The sequence below is a fragment of the Octodon degus genome, unplaced genomic scaffold (assembly GCF_000260255.1).
Source record: "Octodon degus isolate 3935 unplaced genomic scaffold, OctDeg1.0 scaffold00049, whole genome shotgun sequence".
NCBI lineage: Eukaryota > Metazoa > Chordata > Mammalia > Rodentia > Octodontidae > Octodon > Octodon degus.
The window spans coordinates 4859748-4873887 of NW_004524625.1; the positions used below are offsets into that span (position 1 = coordinate 4859748).

Consider the following 14140-nt stretch of genomic DNA (forward strand, 5'->3'; position numbering starts at 1 on the left):
TTTGTTTTTTGTTTTTTGTTTTTTGGGTTTTTGTTTTTTTTTTTTTTTTTTTTTTTTTTTTTGTGGTTGGCTCTGCCCACCCTGGGTGAAGGGCTGGTGTGGCATGTGATGCCAGGGATCGAACCAAGTTCCCTGCACTTGCCTAAGCCTGCCTAAGCAAGTGCGTTAGACCACTGAGCTATCTCGCTGGCCCCCTACTCCTGATCATCTTTCGAGAACCGGAAGGCAGAAAGTGATTCCCCTTTCTCTCCTGTTTCAGATTACTTTAGAGACAGTTTTTAGCACCTGAGACCATACGTTGAGAGAGGGCAGGAATCTGGTTTTAAATTCATCCCATGGACATGTCCAAAGGCCAGTGAAGAGCAGGACCAAAAGAAACTCAAACCACAACCGCCTGCAAGTGTACTGGCGAGACTTGGTACCACTGACGCTGGGCAGCTGGCCCCAGCCGCACGGCCCCAGCCGGCCTGGCTGTGCTGCCTGGTAATGCTGCTGCCACCCCGGCCGGGTGCTGTGGTGTTAACCCAGGATCTTTACGCAGAGTCCTCTGTTAGCTGCCAAGCTGAAGCTGAGGTTCTGCAGCCACACCTATCCAGGGTCACCCACGAGTTGCTGAACTCCCTGGCCTCATGCAAAGCCTTTCACTTCCCGTTTGAGAAGAAGGCATAGGCTACATACTAAAAACTCTATCTATGTTAATTATTACCTTCAAATAATGGATGTGATTATTATATACGTGATATAGCTGCTCATACAGAAATTCAGTAATTCCTGGCTTTAGGGTCTGTCAGACTCTTTTATCGCTATCTATTGCCACCGCATGTGCCACTACACTCTGAGCCACGTGTGGATGAGCTCAGCCATCCTATGTCCACGCAGCATAGCTGGCCTCTGCACCGGGCTGCTCCACATGGTGGCTCGCACTGAGGCCGCAAAAGCCACAGGCAGAGGAGACTGCCCACAGATCCCCCCAGTGTGTGCAGGGCAGACACTGACCGCCACGCTGACGGTATCACTTCTCTTGGTGTATCTGGCCACCTCCTCCTGCTGGCCACACTGTCACCATGAGCCCCTGAGATGGACCCATCTTCCCTGTGTGAATTCCATGTGGGGACTGCTCTCCACAGGGAGCCCCTGTGCCCCTCTGTCCCTGTTGGCAAACCTTAGGGTGGGAATGTTCCCTGCATCTCCAAGGTGAGGTCCTTGGAATGCAAATATGAAACTGTACGCTCAGACTATTAACCCGGGATGGTCTCAGGATGTCCGTCAGGACTACCACAGGCTTCTGATGTCCTCATTCACCCGAGGCAGACTGGAGACCACAGAGAAACTGCCCGACTCTTTCCGATTCAGGGAGCTCAGGTGTCCCCACCCCCAGCATTAATAACTTCCTGTCTGTGCAAGCCATCACCCCTGATCCGGCCCACACAGTGCTCTTTTGCCACCGAGCCACCTGAGCTGGTGTGTGCAGCTTACCATACGACATGCAACCGGGCAGGGGAGAGACAGGAAATTCTCCACTGGTGCGCTTACCTATGTCTGAAATCTTTATTTCTGACAGAAGACAGGAGAGCAGGGAATAGAAGAAAGAATGAGGTGTTAGGAGTATGATTAGCAGCCTGAAAACTTGACAGCAATGGTACTGTACAATACGGCAATAAATATAGATTTAGCAGCCATGACACTGATACATCTTCTATTGGATATTACTTGTCAGTGAGCTCACTTACAAGCAGCTACACACCACAGAAGTGCCACGGCTCCCCTGCACCAGCACTGCTGACTCAGGGCGAGACTGGGGCGGTACACTGCGCAGCTGTAACAAGGGCTGACATGGATGGGGACAGCTGCGTCTCTCTCCGAGACAGACATACACCGAGAGACGCAGACTGGCTGCTCTTGCCTCTGCATGCATGCTTCCCTGCAAGATGTCGTCAGAGCATGGGAAGCCCAGAGCAGCCTGCTCGGAGCAGGAGACTGAGTTAGAGATACTCTGTAATTAGAAGGGAGGCAGAACACAGACAGGCATAGGGGAAAGACGGAAGGAGAAGATCTCAATGTGATAACATTAATTGAATTTCTCTCCAAATTTCATTTATTCCTCCGTTTCTTATTCACTGTCTTAAATGATCCCCCAGCAACTGTGGGAGCACGGGGTCAGTAAGAGGAAAGGTGTGGAAATGGAGGCCCAGAGAGTTAACTGTTTTGTCTAAAGTGCTGCAGCCTCTCTGCCCAGGTGAGCTCCCTGGTGCATTCCCCTGTAGCAGTGTTCACAGCAGAATGAAAGAAACATATTCGAGGCTGCCCTCTTTCTTGGCAGGGGCCTATCCTAGAGGAGATAGGCTGAGAACCTTCCTGGCGGCCCATGTCTCACAAGGCCTGCTGCTTGAGCTCCCCTTGTTTGCCTGATGTGGCAGAGGGGAGGTGGAAGGGATGCACTTGCGCTTCCGGGGCAGCGATGGCTGCGAGGTGCCCAGCAGGTCTTGCCCGCCTTTCACCCACATGCTACAGGGTCAGACCCTCTAGCAGTGTAACAAAGTTACACTGCTTGTTACACTGTAACTGTGCCTGGGTCCTACAACTGTGTCACCACATGTAACCTCTAGCAGTGTAACAAGGCACCAAGACAGGCCACAAGTCTTTGGTCAGACACAGCTGTGTGGCCATCTGGATTAGGCCCGCCATTCTGGGAGCTGCACCTGGGACAAGCTCTCTAATTCTCCAAGCCTCCTCTTTCTCATCTATGAAAGGGGGACAATGGTAAACACCTCACAGGACTGTCAGATTGGCAAACAGGAGGAGCCAGCCTTGTCCCGGCCCATTGTGGAGGCAGACTCTCCAGCTCGAGGGCCATCCTGCTCACTCGGACCCCAGCCCAGGAGACAGGTTGGTCCCCCGCCCTAAAACAGCTGTGAGGGAACTTGATGCACCTTCTTCTGAAAGAGAGTGGGGACTCCGCTGCCTTTAGAGCAAGCTTCTCCGTATCCCCAGCGCCCACCCACACTATGATGGTTTTGTGATTCTAAGAAGATCTGATGCAGGGAAACAGATGAAAAATGCGAAATTCTGAGCTCTTGCCTGAGTCCTAAGCCCTTATCTGTGCCCCATCAGTCTTGGTCTGGGCTTGGGGGCGGGCGAAGGCTGATCCAGCTGTCGTGCAGAACCCAGGGGGCGGGGGTACTGCCTGTGCCACAACGCCTGTGGGCCTTAGCTCACTACTCACCCATGGAAGGGAATGCTGCTAGCTCTGATGAATTCAAATACCAGGCCCAAATGTGGTGACACAGTTGTAGGACCCAGGCACATTATGCTATTCCTTATTCATAGGAAAGGACTCATGTGACAAAGTCTAATCTGTCAGTGCTACAAAGCAAACAGAAGATGAAATGGCTCCAGGGAGTGTAACTCTCAGTGGCCTGTGGCCTTCCCATCAGCCAACAGTGGCTGGGAAGCAAGGCTTTCTGGAGCCTGGCAGGCCACGTACCATCCTGTCCCACTTCTCTGGGCCCTTTGATGGCAACAGGACCCCATCAGGAAACATGAGAGACACCGCGTTAGTACCTCAGCTCCAGGATGTTGGTGACGTTTCCTGAGGGGAAGATCCTGCGGATGTAGTTGAAGTCACCCACATAGAGGCTCCCATCGGAGCCACAGGTGAGGGCCACAGGGGCTAGGAGCTTGTTGCCATCGGCAAGGCCATTGCAGCTGGGGCACGAGATGCTTCTCCGGCGCCCGTTTCCCATGACGCTGCCAATGACGGGTGGCTGCTGAGACACAAACTGGTTCTCCCCATTCCCTTTGTGCAAGATACCTGGGGTGAGGAGAGGAACAGAATCACTGAGGGGCTAGGAAGATGGTCCCTCTTTTGCAATCTCCACGATCATCCTGAGTTTGCAAAGCACGCGCAGCCTCCACCAACTGCCTTCAGACGCATCTCCCCAGGCTGTGCCTTGGTCCCCCAGGGCCTTGGCAGGCCACACTGCTGTCACGATTTCCTTCTCACATGAACCCTACAACATGGCACTGTTCTTCCCACTCTTGTATCAGAGGGCATGGACCAGATAAGGAAAGCCGTGGAGGTCAGTGCTCGGCCACTCAGCCACCTGCCACTCAGGCTGCACACTTGGCCTGTGGCCTGGCCACACCTCCATGAGTGTGGGTTCTCTATTCCACTTGCTCGCTTTTCTCCTTTTTGATCGACACCTTCTGAAGTATGGACATAACCTCTTTCCTGTGTTCCTTGTGCCTAGCACAGGGCTTGACATACAGTAGCTACCAATAAATGTTTATAGAGAGGAATCAACAAAGCTCAGTCTCTTCTCACCAAGGTGGAAGTAAAGTTGGGTTCTGCCAGGCTTTGGGGTTCACCTCAGATCTCTCGGACATCGCTCCTGATTTCCTGCCGAACAGCCTCACTTTCCTACAAACAAAACTGGACCACTGACCTCAGCGACTTGGGAGTCTCTTCCACACATGTGCTGCTTCTTTGCATTCCAGGGTATTTTCCTGCCTGATATTGCTGCCGCTTCCATACTGAAATCTGTGTGGGTTTTGGCCTTTTTAGATCATAAACATCTTCCTTCAAGCTATCACCATTTAGCTTGGCAAAAGCTATCATTTATTCAATGAATTTTTTGTGCAGTTTAATCTGTTCTACTTTAAACTTTGTGCTTTTTTTAAGGCCTTTGGAAATCCTTTCCTGAGATTGACTGATTGTACCAGGGATTGAACTCAGGACCCTGTGCTTGCCAGGTAAGGGCTTATTCTACTGAGCTATCTCTCTGGGCCCCCTTTCCTGAGATTTTAAAGGCTACCCTTCCCCATTTTAGTCCATTAGTTTTTTTTTTTCTTTTCAAAGTTTTACTGATAAACATATAGCAATGAGACAGTTTCAAATCAAATAGAAAGTACAGTTACAACAAATAATACACCGCATATATTCTTCTTAGTGGTTAATTGCTGTACAAGATGCAGACTTGTGATCCTACTTACAAACACCATTAGAAAAAATCATTCTATTCATTAAGAGAATGCAACTATATATCTATCCCAACCACTTTGAATACACAGATACAAAATGGACATTCATAGTTATACCCCAATTTTTTTTTATTCCGTTGTTGAATATTATAGGTGTGTAAACTCAGCAAAATATTCTAAAAGAGTACAGAAGCCCATAATAGCATTGGGTCTTCTGTTTAATTGGCAATGTCAGAAATTATTGACGTGAGTCCCCCACAGCTCAACATAACAACATGGCTTTACTTCCTATATTTCATCTTCATACTTTTCTACTGGATGGTTAAGACCAAGGTAAAGCAGAACCTATGCAACAAGAGTTGTAGCTTTTTGGTTTGAGAAGGTCAGTGAAATGCCCTCAGGATTTATCCTGAGATCCTGTACCTCAGATTGTAGAACCTTTGTCAGTGCAGCCATGTGGATGAGTCCATTAGTTTTTAATTGCTCTCTTGTACACTTAGATTTTTATAAAATATTTAAATTAACTTTGTATGTGACATGCAGTGGGGGGCTCAATGTAATTTTTTGTCCACATATCGAGCCAACTACTTCCTGTGTCAGTTTTTAATGCATCCACGCATTCTCCACTGAAATGTACTGCTGTGTCTGCCATATGCCAAGTCCTTCCTTATACCTGATGTGTGGCAGAAATTCCGTCACCCATGGGTCCCTCTCCCGTGTGACCTTTGCTTCATGTGTAGATACAGAACTCCTCACATCAGGCCGGAGCGGTGCCTGAAACAGCTCACAGTTCCCCACCTCTACCCGCATGTCCCTGGGGGCAGCTCCATCTGTGACTATGTCCTGGCCAGTGCCACATAAGCTGCAGCAATGTGGCAGCTAGTTGCGCAGGGCAGGGGGACCTTACAATGCACAGGCTTGCTTGTCCTTTTCCTCTGTGCTGCTTGGAAAGGCTAGGACTAAAGTGGTCACCTTGGACTCTGCCCTCGGGGTGCAGAAGGCCTGAGTGTACTGAGGAGAGCGGGGCGCCTGGCTTCCGACCTCACGGCCCCACACTCTCAGCACCAGGCCTGTAGGTGAGCAAGAGGTCAGCTCTAACCACTTGGCACTTTGGTACTTGAGCTTTCCTGACACCTGGGGCCACTTGTAGTGTGAATCCTGCTCACAGGTTGGTTCCTGAACTCCTTGCTCTGACCCACAGAATCCAGTTACTTGTCTCCGCCTACCATCTGGCAATTCTGTTTCCTGGGTCCTACTTTCAAGGCTGCCTTAGCTGCTTAAAAGTCTTTATTTTATCATAAATTTTAGAATTAGTTTGCCAACTTCCTCCCCAAACCCGCTCTGGCTTTAGCAAGCACTCGGTGCCTTTCAGATTAGCCAGGAGCCCTGTGATGTGGTCACTGTGTTTAGCTCCCTGCAGAAGCATGGTCAGATGGCCTCATCTGAAGTACAGGTGTGACTATGGGGCCTGCAAGGCTCTCAGAGGCCCCGGGGTGCAGTCCAGGGCTCTGGTCTGCTCACTCTGGGCTCCAGCAGCTCAAGCCCCAGCTTGGGCTCCGGCCTGGATTCCCTTCACCTCATTTTCTAGTGAAATCGGGAAGGACTATCTCTCTGATTGCTCCTCTTCCCGGCTCCAGCACTTGGGTGTATGCTGGGCTCTCTGCGAGAACAATCCCCTTCCTTGGTACAAAGGCTTGTCCTGCAGCCCTTCGGAGGTCCCGCTGCCCCTAGGGATGCCTGGAGGAACCAAGACACTAAGCAAGGCCCCTCTCATGCCTCTGTTTATCCCACACCTTCCTCATGGCTCGGGCACAGCACTGAGACCTTCTCGTAAGAACTTATCTCTGCCCACACAAAGCCTTGGGCCTCTCACATCTACATCCCTAATGCTTGGCATGGCGACAGGCTCAGGGCACCCCCAAGCAATGTGTTGACAGCCTTCTGACTGGCTGATATTGCAGGAGCTCTCCTTAGTCCAAGTATGCATTCTTTAGTCTGGAGGACAGGCAGGGAGGGTGTGAGAGGGACTTCCCCTTCCACTCACCGCTCTGAATGTTCAGGGCATGATGCTTGTCCAGGCTCCAGCCTCCAAGCTTGGACGCGTCGATTTCGTAGCCCTGCAGCACCGCTGTTCTTTTTTCCCAGAGAATGAGATCTGGACAAGACTCGTACTCATAACCCACAGAAACTGTCCGGAACAAGAGGAACAAAACACACTGATGAATAAGGCCTCTTCCTGGGCCCTCTGCAAGTGAGGCCCTCTCATTGTCTTTCGCAGAACAGGAAAAAAGGACCTTAGGTCCACCTGGAACCAGAATCACGTTCAATACTAGCACAGCTATGCTGACTGTGAATATATATATATATATATATATATATATATATGTAACCAGTGTTATGAAAAGTTAAACAAATGACTACTTTTAAAAAACCCAGGTGAATCCATTCCAGGGAAGTGGTCTTTATTTATTTATTTTTGATAGTAATACTTTTTTTGAGAAATAAATGTGAATGAGAGTTTCACAGCTGATTAATAGGATAGTTTTGATAATCAATACACTGTACATTGTTATCTTCTTAGTGGTTATCCATAGTACAAGAAGCAGACAGGATATTCGGTCCAAACACTGTTAGTACACCTCTTTCTTCTCATTGAATTAAGCGAAAGTAGCTGTAAATTTATCCTATTTTGTATATATAAATACAAAATGATCTTTCCTTTGTATCCTTTTTTTTGTCCTACAGAGGTGAATATTCTATTGGCATCTAAATACTATAGGTGTTTGAATTCAACTAAACAATCTAACACTGTCTAGCAGTCTATAATATTAGGGGGTTATCCTCAGAAGTTATTGACTTGAGCCTTTTTACAGCTCATCGTATTAATATAGATTTCCTTTATATACCTCGTTTTTATACTTTTCTGCTGGATGGTTAAGACCAAGATAAAGCAAGACCTATATAACAAGAAATGTAACTTTTGTATCTGATAAGGTCAGTCAAGTACTCTCAGGATTTATCCTGTAGCAAAGTAGTCTTTAATACATGAAATATTTTATGTACAAAATTTTTCACTACAGCATTATTTCTAGTGGTAGAAATTAGAATTAATCTAAAAGGTCAAAAAGAGAAGAGGTTACGTATGCCTAAACATGTCCAATCCAGGAATATCATGCAGCCCCTGGAGATCATGGTTGTGGAGACCAGGGAAGGGCCGATGCACAAATACGCAGTTGGAATAACTGCTCATCTTCAGTAATTTATCTGCACTAAATAACACAAAACACACAAAGCTCCCAAAACTTCCATATGAAAAAAAAAATTGACTTAAAGTATTAACAGAGTTATATTTGTTATAGGAACACATGATTTTCTTTCCTTTTTCCTTTTCTCAAATTTTTATGAATGAACATGAGATTGCTTTCATAAAGGAAAAAAGACACATTTCATTTATAATGAACACATGGGGTACTTGTAAAGCTGGATGCTGCTTTGCGTTTTCAAAGCCTGAAAATGGCTTGGTTTCATAAAACCTGACCCTCAGAAGGTCCCTGGGATGAAGGTGACGCAGGGCAGGCTCTCTGCGCCCAGGCTGGGAAAGCTCTGCAGCTGACCTTGGGAAGGTGACTAGGAGGGACAGGCATGCCACTTGCTCCTCATACCTCGGGGTGAGGTGTGACTTTGTGTCGCGCAATGTCCCACCACGTTTGAGAGAGGAATAAGCGGCCATACTAGCTGCGCTTGGGGCATTTAACTTTTCACAGTGATGTACAGCTGCTCTTTAAGGATAAAAATGGTCCTAAGTCACGGCCAGGCTGTGTGGGCATCTCACTGGTTCTGGTTCCCAGGTAGAAATCTCAGTTTCTTGTAGGTTGTGTAAAATAGGACCACACACATGGCCCGGGGACTGGGCTGGGAGACGTGACTGTGCCCGAGTCCTGCTGGCAGTGCCGGTGGTGCCCCTCCCGGTCACCTGTGGTCTCAGCCCTGAGATTTCATGATGTGGACGCTTCCCCTCTGACCAACCAGGGCGTGCTAAGCACATTCACTTCCGCCGCGGGGGTGCTAACACTTGCGCTCACAGGTGTGATCTGTTCCGCCAAAGGTCTGTAACAGTGGGACTGCATCTCCGTCTCCCGGGTGCCACCGGCTAAGAATGCCACCTACTGTGAAGATGGGGGGGCGGTCAGGGGAGCCCTGGGCTGCACATCAAGGGCAGCCATCTTGCCTCTCTGGGCCTCAGCTTCCTCAGACAGAATTTAGGGGTAACAACTCAGTGCGAGGCGGCCAGAAGGATGGGGTGGCCGTAAGGATTCACTGAGCTGCAAGTGGACGAGGCACACGGCATCCAGCGCACATGCTCCTCTGGGGCCGGGCTCTTAGTTCTTCCCCTCTCATCTTGCCTTTCTAAGCCTCCTTCCTTTCCTCCTAAAAACAGCTTTATTTCTCTGGCCCTTGCTTCTTCCTTTGCCTGCAAAGGAAATAGTACTGGGGTGGGGTTCCAGGTGAGAAGAGACTTGCGGGGCAGTTATTACAATCTGCTGGGTTGGCCTGCAGGTCAGGGCTGCTAACGCCCAGGTCTGTACCCTAGTGGGGACCATGCTCTGCTATGGAAGTTGTAAGGAGTCCAGCCAGGCTTGGAGGGCAGGGTCTCGGTGGGGCAGCGGAAGCTGTAGCAGCTCCTGCTCCATCTCTACAGAGGACAGTGGGACCAACAGCGACACCTCCTTCTCCTGGCTAGCACGAGGCTAAAGTGCATTTCGGATGAAGGCAGTATTTCAGCTCCTGTACCTTGTACAAAGGAAAGAAGCCTGAGTTTTGAGCTTCTCTACTTTATTGTGTTCGGACAGACAGGGTGGCTGTGGCAGGACCAGGCAACGCCTGCCCGCAGTCTACCACCCGGCACGTATGTGTCTTAGCCCATCACACAGCACCACAGTGTTTTCTGAGGGCCGTTGGGTTTTGTAGCATTTCCCACGTTTAGGTCTTTCTTGCCATTCTTTCATGTTACACAAGGCCACTGAGACATCTTACAAGCCAATTAATCTTGAGGTATTTTTGATCTGACAGGAGAAAGGGGTTTAAGATATAGCCAGGAAAGTGGAAAGGACCCTCCCCCATACTCTCTCTCGGAGGCAGCACTGTCTCCTGTGGTGAGGAGGCTTACCAAAGGCTTCGGACAGCCCAAACACCTTCTGGTTGTAGACATCCGTCTTGTCCCAGATGAAATAATAGGACAGTTCGGGGGCAGCAGCAAACCACTTCCGGAAGAGGCGGCCCTCCACCGCCACCATGAGGTGGACCTTCATGAGGTTGAAGGGGATGGTAGGGTGGGTGAGGCTGATCCGGAGGACGGCCTTGTAGCCTGGCGAGCGGCTGCTCAGGTAGCTCAACCTTATCTTGCAGCCCGAGATGGCAATTTCCTCCTGCAGAGCCTAGAGTGGAGACAGAGCCATGGGTGGTTACCGAGTGAGCCATGGGTGGTTACCGAGTGAGCCATGGGTGGTTACCGAGTGAGCCATGGGTGGTTACTGCATTACTCAGGGGCAGGGAGATGGCCGCAGCCTCAGACTCTGGGTTTTCAGGAGGCAGAAGACAGCAGAGGGGAGGAGGTAAGATGGGGTGGAGAAGGAATCAAAAGAAAGAGGGCGATGAAGAAGATGAGGACAGAGGGGAACAAGGGGTGAGAAAGAAGGAAAGGGACTGAGGGGGAAGGAAAACAAACTGGTAGGCTTTGGTTTGTGGCCACGGCGTGTGTGGCACAGCCTAGCACTCCCACCGGGTCTCCAGGAGGCTTGCCTCCTTTTCTGTGGTGCTTAACACGATGTTCCTGCTCTTCCATGCGGTTGGCAGAAATACGCAGGACAATGTGTATCAGACACTTAGCAGTACGCAGACTCCAATTCACCAAAAAATCCTCAGGGCACCTCTGTGTCCACTTCCTTGCTGTATGAGCGCAGGATGGAAGGAGGTTACACTTGAGAAGTGCCTGGCACGCTGATCATTAGGACAGCGGTGCTGCAGGTGCTGCCAGTGCTGGAAGCAGGGGCTGCTAGGGAGAGTCTTGTCTCTTCAACTAATGAGGACAGCTGCCTGAGATGGACGGCTTTGCTCTGAACGTTTCCTAAAGGAGTATCTATCTTCAGTAGCGCCTCTTTCTAGGGAGGGAAACAGCCTCTGCATGATCGGCCAAACCAGTTGTCAGCCTGGCAAAGACCTGCTCCAACGGCCCTACTTGGCTCAGAGAGGCCAAGCTGGCGGCGGAGTTTCTCCACACAAGGGCCTGTCAGGGAAACAGAGTGGTGAGGAAGGCAGGGCTTCATCTGCTGGGACCCAAGACAGACAGAGTCGATGAATGCCCAGCAATCTGGCGTGTGACAGCAGCAATTTCATGGGCTTGGTGTTCTGAGCTCGCTTTCAAGAAGGGACTGTTTCATCAATTGGGACTAACCTGTTCAGTCAAGGGACAGCGATTATTTTACCCTGCATTCACAGGGGGCCTGGCCTCTTCATTCTGTGCATTCCTCAGAAGGGCGTGAACCTTCACAAGATCAGCTCTCCTGACCTAGGGTTTCTGGGGGTGGAGCTAAAGCCAAGGCCGAGCTCTGCAACTGTGGATTACAAGGTCCAGGAGAAGAAGGCTCTGCCCCTGGTGAACCATGGGCAGGGCTCAGGGGCTCCTGATGCTCTTACAAATATTTTCCCTCATGATTCCAACTTCCTAGCACTTGCAAAAGCTAACTCATGATAGGCCTGGGGAAACCCAAGTGTTGGTTTCTGTGTATTTCTGGAGTCTGACAATACCCATGGTTTGTGCCCCACTGGACCTAGGAGTGTCCAGGTCAGGAAGCACTGCAAAGAAGGCATGACCCTCAACCTCACTTGTCCCAAAGTCCCCACTCTTGGGGAAAATGTCTCGCTGGAGCTAAGGCAGGGCTGAGTAACAAATTAGCTTTTCCAGCAAGTTCTGTCTCCACTGACAACCATATCACAAGGAAGGTCAGCCTGGGCGTTCACACAGGAGTCTGGAGCCAAATCTCTGAAAAGGAGAGCGCTTGCAACCTGTGAGCGCAGGAACAATTCTGAAAGGGTTGCATTTCTTCTTGTGTGCTGGTGTTAAAGCCGTGCACCGGGGCACACCAGAGATGTGTTTGCTCAGCCAAGCGGGAAATACACAGAAATGTGTAAGTGCTGCTCTACCGGCACCTGGGAACCCATCACCATGCAGGTCTCCTTAAGCGGGGAGGCGACAGTCCTGGGCTCTGCTACCTCTGCCCTTCCTCAGTACTTCCTTTCTGCCCTTAATGATCAGGCCGGGGGTGCCACAGGACACGCAACCTGGTAGAGCTTTGTTAAGCAAAGAATTTATCCTGATTTGCCTCAGATTAAAACACATCTTTCCTAATGATTTCCCTCTAATGACAATTAAGTAAAACACTTGGGTGTGTAGATTTGAGCCAAAGTACTTCTTAATTGGCATGGAGGCAGTGTGTGTTAAATAATAATAATAACAATAGCTAGAATATATCGAGCACTTACTAGGGGTCTGACATCGCGCTAGGTACTTCATATGCATTTTTCTCATTTAATCTCTATTATAGTGCTCACTATTTGGGACCCTGCGGCTTATTCCTCTTGGTAGAACCTATTGTTCTTTGAGCAGAAATACTGAGAGGGGACTCCCTGGAAGCTTCAGGAAGCGGAGCAGAAGTGAGCCAATGGGGACGTAGAGGGAGGAGGAGCCGACTTAGCCCAAGTGTGCCAGGGAGGCCGACCGTGTCATGTGTTTTCAGCATGGAGGACAGTGGCCTCGTGTCCCGGTGCCTGCTGCAGGATTTGGCAGTTGTGTTTTGCAAACTGGGCTGCTAGCAAGGAACTTCCTTCTTTCTGATCTGTAGTCAGATGCGTATCTGTGGTGCCACTGGCCCATGCCCTAGCTTTCTTCTTTCTATTCTTTCTGAGACCCTACACCACCCCCAAAATGAAACAAAAGCATGGAAAAATGCAGTTAGGTACCTGAATTTCTGGCACGATAGGACCTTTCTCTGCACAGGAGCTGGCGAAGGACGTCAGTGGGGATGGAGACACGACCGGGTTGGGGCGAGCGAAGTTGCTCAGGTCACAGCTGGGAATCTCATTCTCCTCGAGCCTCATGACGATGGTCTCCATGACAAAGAAGCGGCTCCAGGGCAGCCAGAGGGTGTGCTCCTGTGTGATGAAAGGCGCCCGCTCGAACCGCAGGATGATGGAGATGCCCCCATTTGTGACCAGGTCGAAGCTGCGGCAATGGGGGGTTGCACAGACGGCAGGAGGAGGAGAGAAAGGAGAAAATTACACGGAGTCCCTGAGCACCTGGCGAGGGAGACCCCAGCACCTGCAGCAGTGGTGGCGAACCTGTGGTACGTGTGCTACTGTGTTTTTCTTTTAAGACTAAAGATGTTAATACAGATTTTTTTTTCCTAAACTAAACCCTCAGTATAAGTAAGAGGGCTTGGGGTTGTAGTGTGGCCCTCAGCCTCTGAAAGCTTCGCCATCTCCAACCTAGGGACTCAGCTGCACCCACAGGCAGGGCCCGTGCGCAGAAACATGTGCTACTGTCCAGCGATTCACCAGAGAGAACTTACTGAAGCCAGATTACTCCCTGCGACAGAGAGCCCTTTTCCAGGGCACAGGAGAGCTGAGGCCCTGGTGCTCCTGGCACCCCAGGCCCCTACACCGTGGGACATAATGCCTGGCAAAGTCTCCCTCAAAGTGGAAAATGCTGTGACCTGGGAGTTGGGAGCCCTGAGCCTGGTCCTGGCTCTGTCATTAGTGATAGTGTGGTCTTAAATAAGTCACTTCGCATTTTTGGCCGTAAAATGCACAGGTTTGGGTGGACTGCTCCTAACTGACTCAGACTCTGTGACTGCTGCCGTTTTGGCTCTTATTACTTGATCGCTCAACAGAGGCCTTTGCGATTGCAAAGCAGCAGAGCTGTTTAGAGACAGCACAATAGGACCGCAGCACAGTGTCGCAGGAGGGGAAGGGGAACCAGAGGATGGAGCACCGAGCACCTGGCAGCATGAGATCACCGCGGCACGGCTCTGCTCGGAGCTTTGCGGGCGGACGGCAGCCCTGGCCCGGTCCTGTGTCTGATTCCTGTGTCCCCAGGCCGTTCCCC

The 14140-nt window shown here is 50.2% G+C and overlaps 1 protein-coding gene across 6 annotated transcripts in view; it reads right to left on the minus strand.

The window, feature by feature from the left end:
- The window catches only part of Tenm4 (teneurin transmembrane protein 4), a 707062-nt gene that overhangs the window by 50064 nt on the left and 642858 nt on the right, over nt 1-14140 (minus strand). For 4 of the 6 annotated variants that reach the window (XM_023716613.1, XM_023716612.1, XM_023716609.1 and 1 more), the window contains 5 exons: nt 12997-13258; nt 10148-10415; nt 7025-7168; nt 3562-3811; nt 1534-1554 (listed from right to left, as the gene is read on the minus strand). In XM_023716613.1, coding sequence (XP_023572381.1) covers nt 1534-1554; nt 3562-3811; nt 7025-7168; nt 10148-10415; nt 12997-13258 — 945 coding nt within the window. The remainder of the gene's footprint in view (nt 1-1533; nt 1555-3561; nt 3812-7024; nt 7169-10147; nt 10416-12996; nt 13259-14140) is intronic. The other 2 variants (XM_023716611.1, XM_023716614.1) reach the window with 1 other exon arrangement.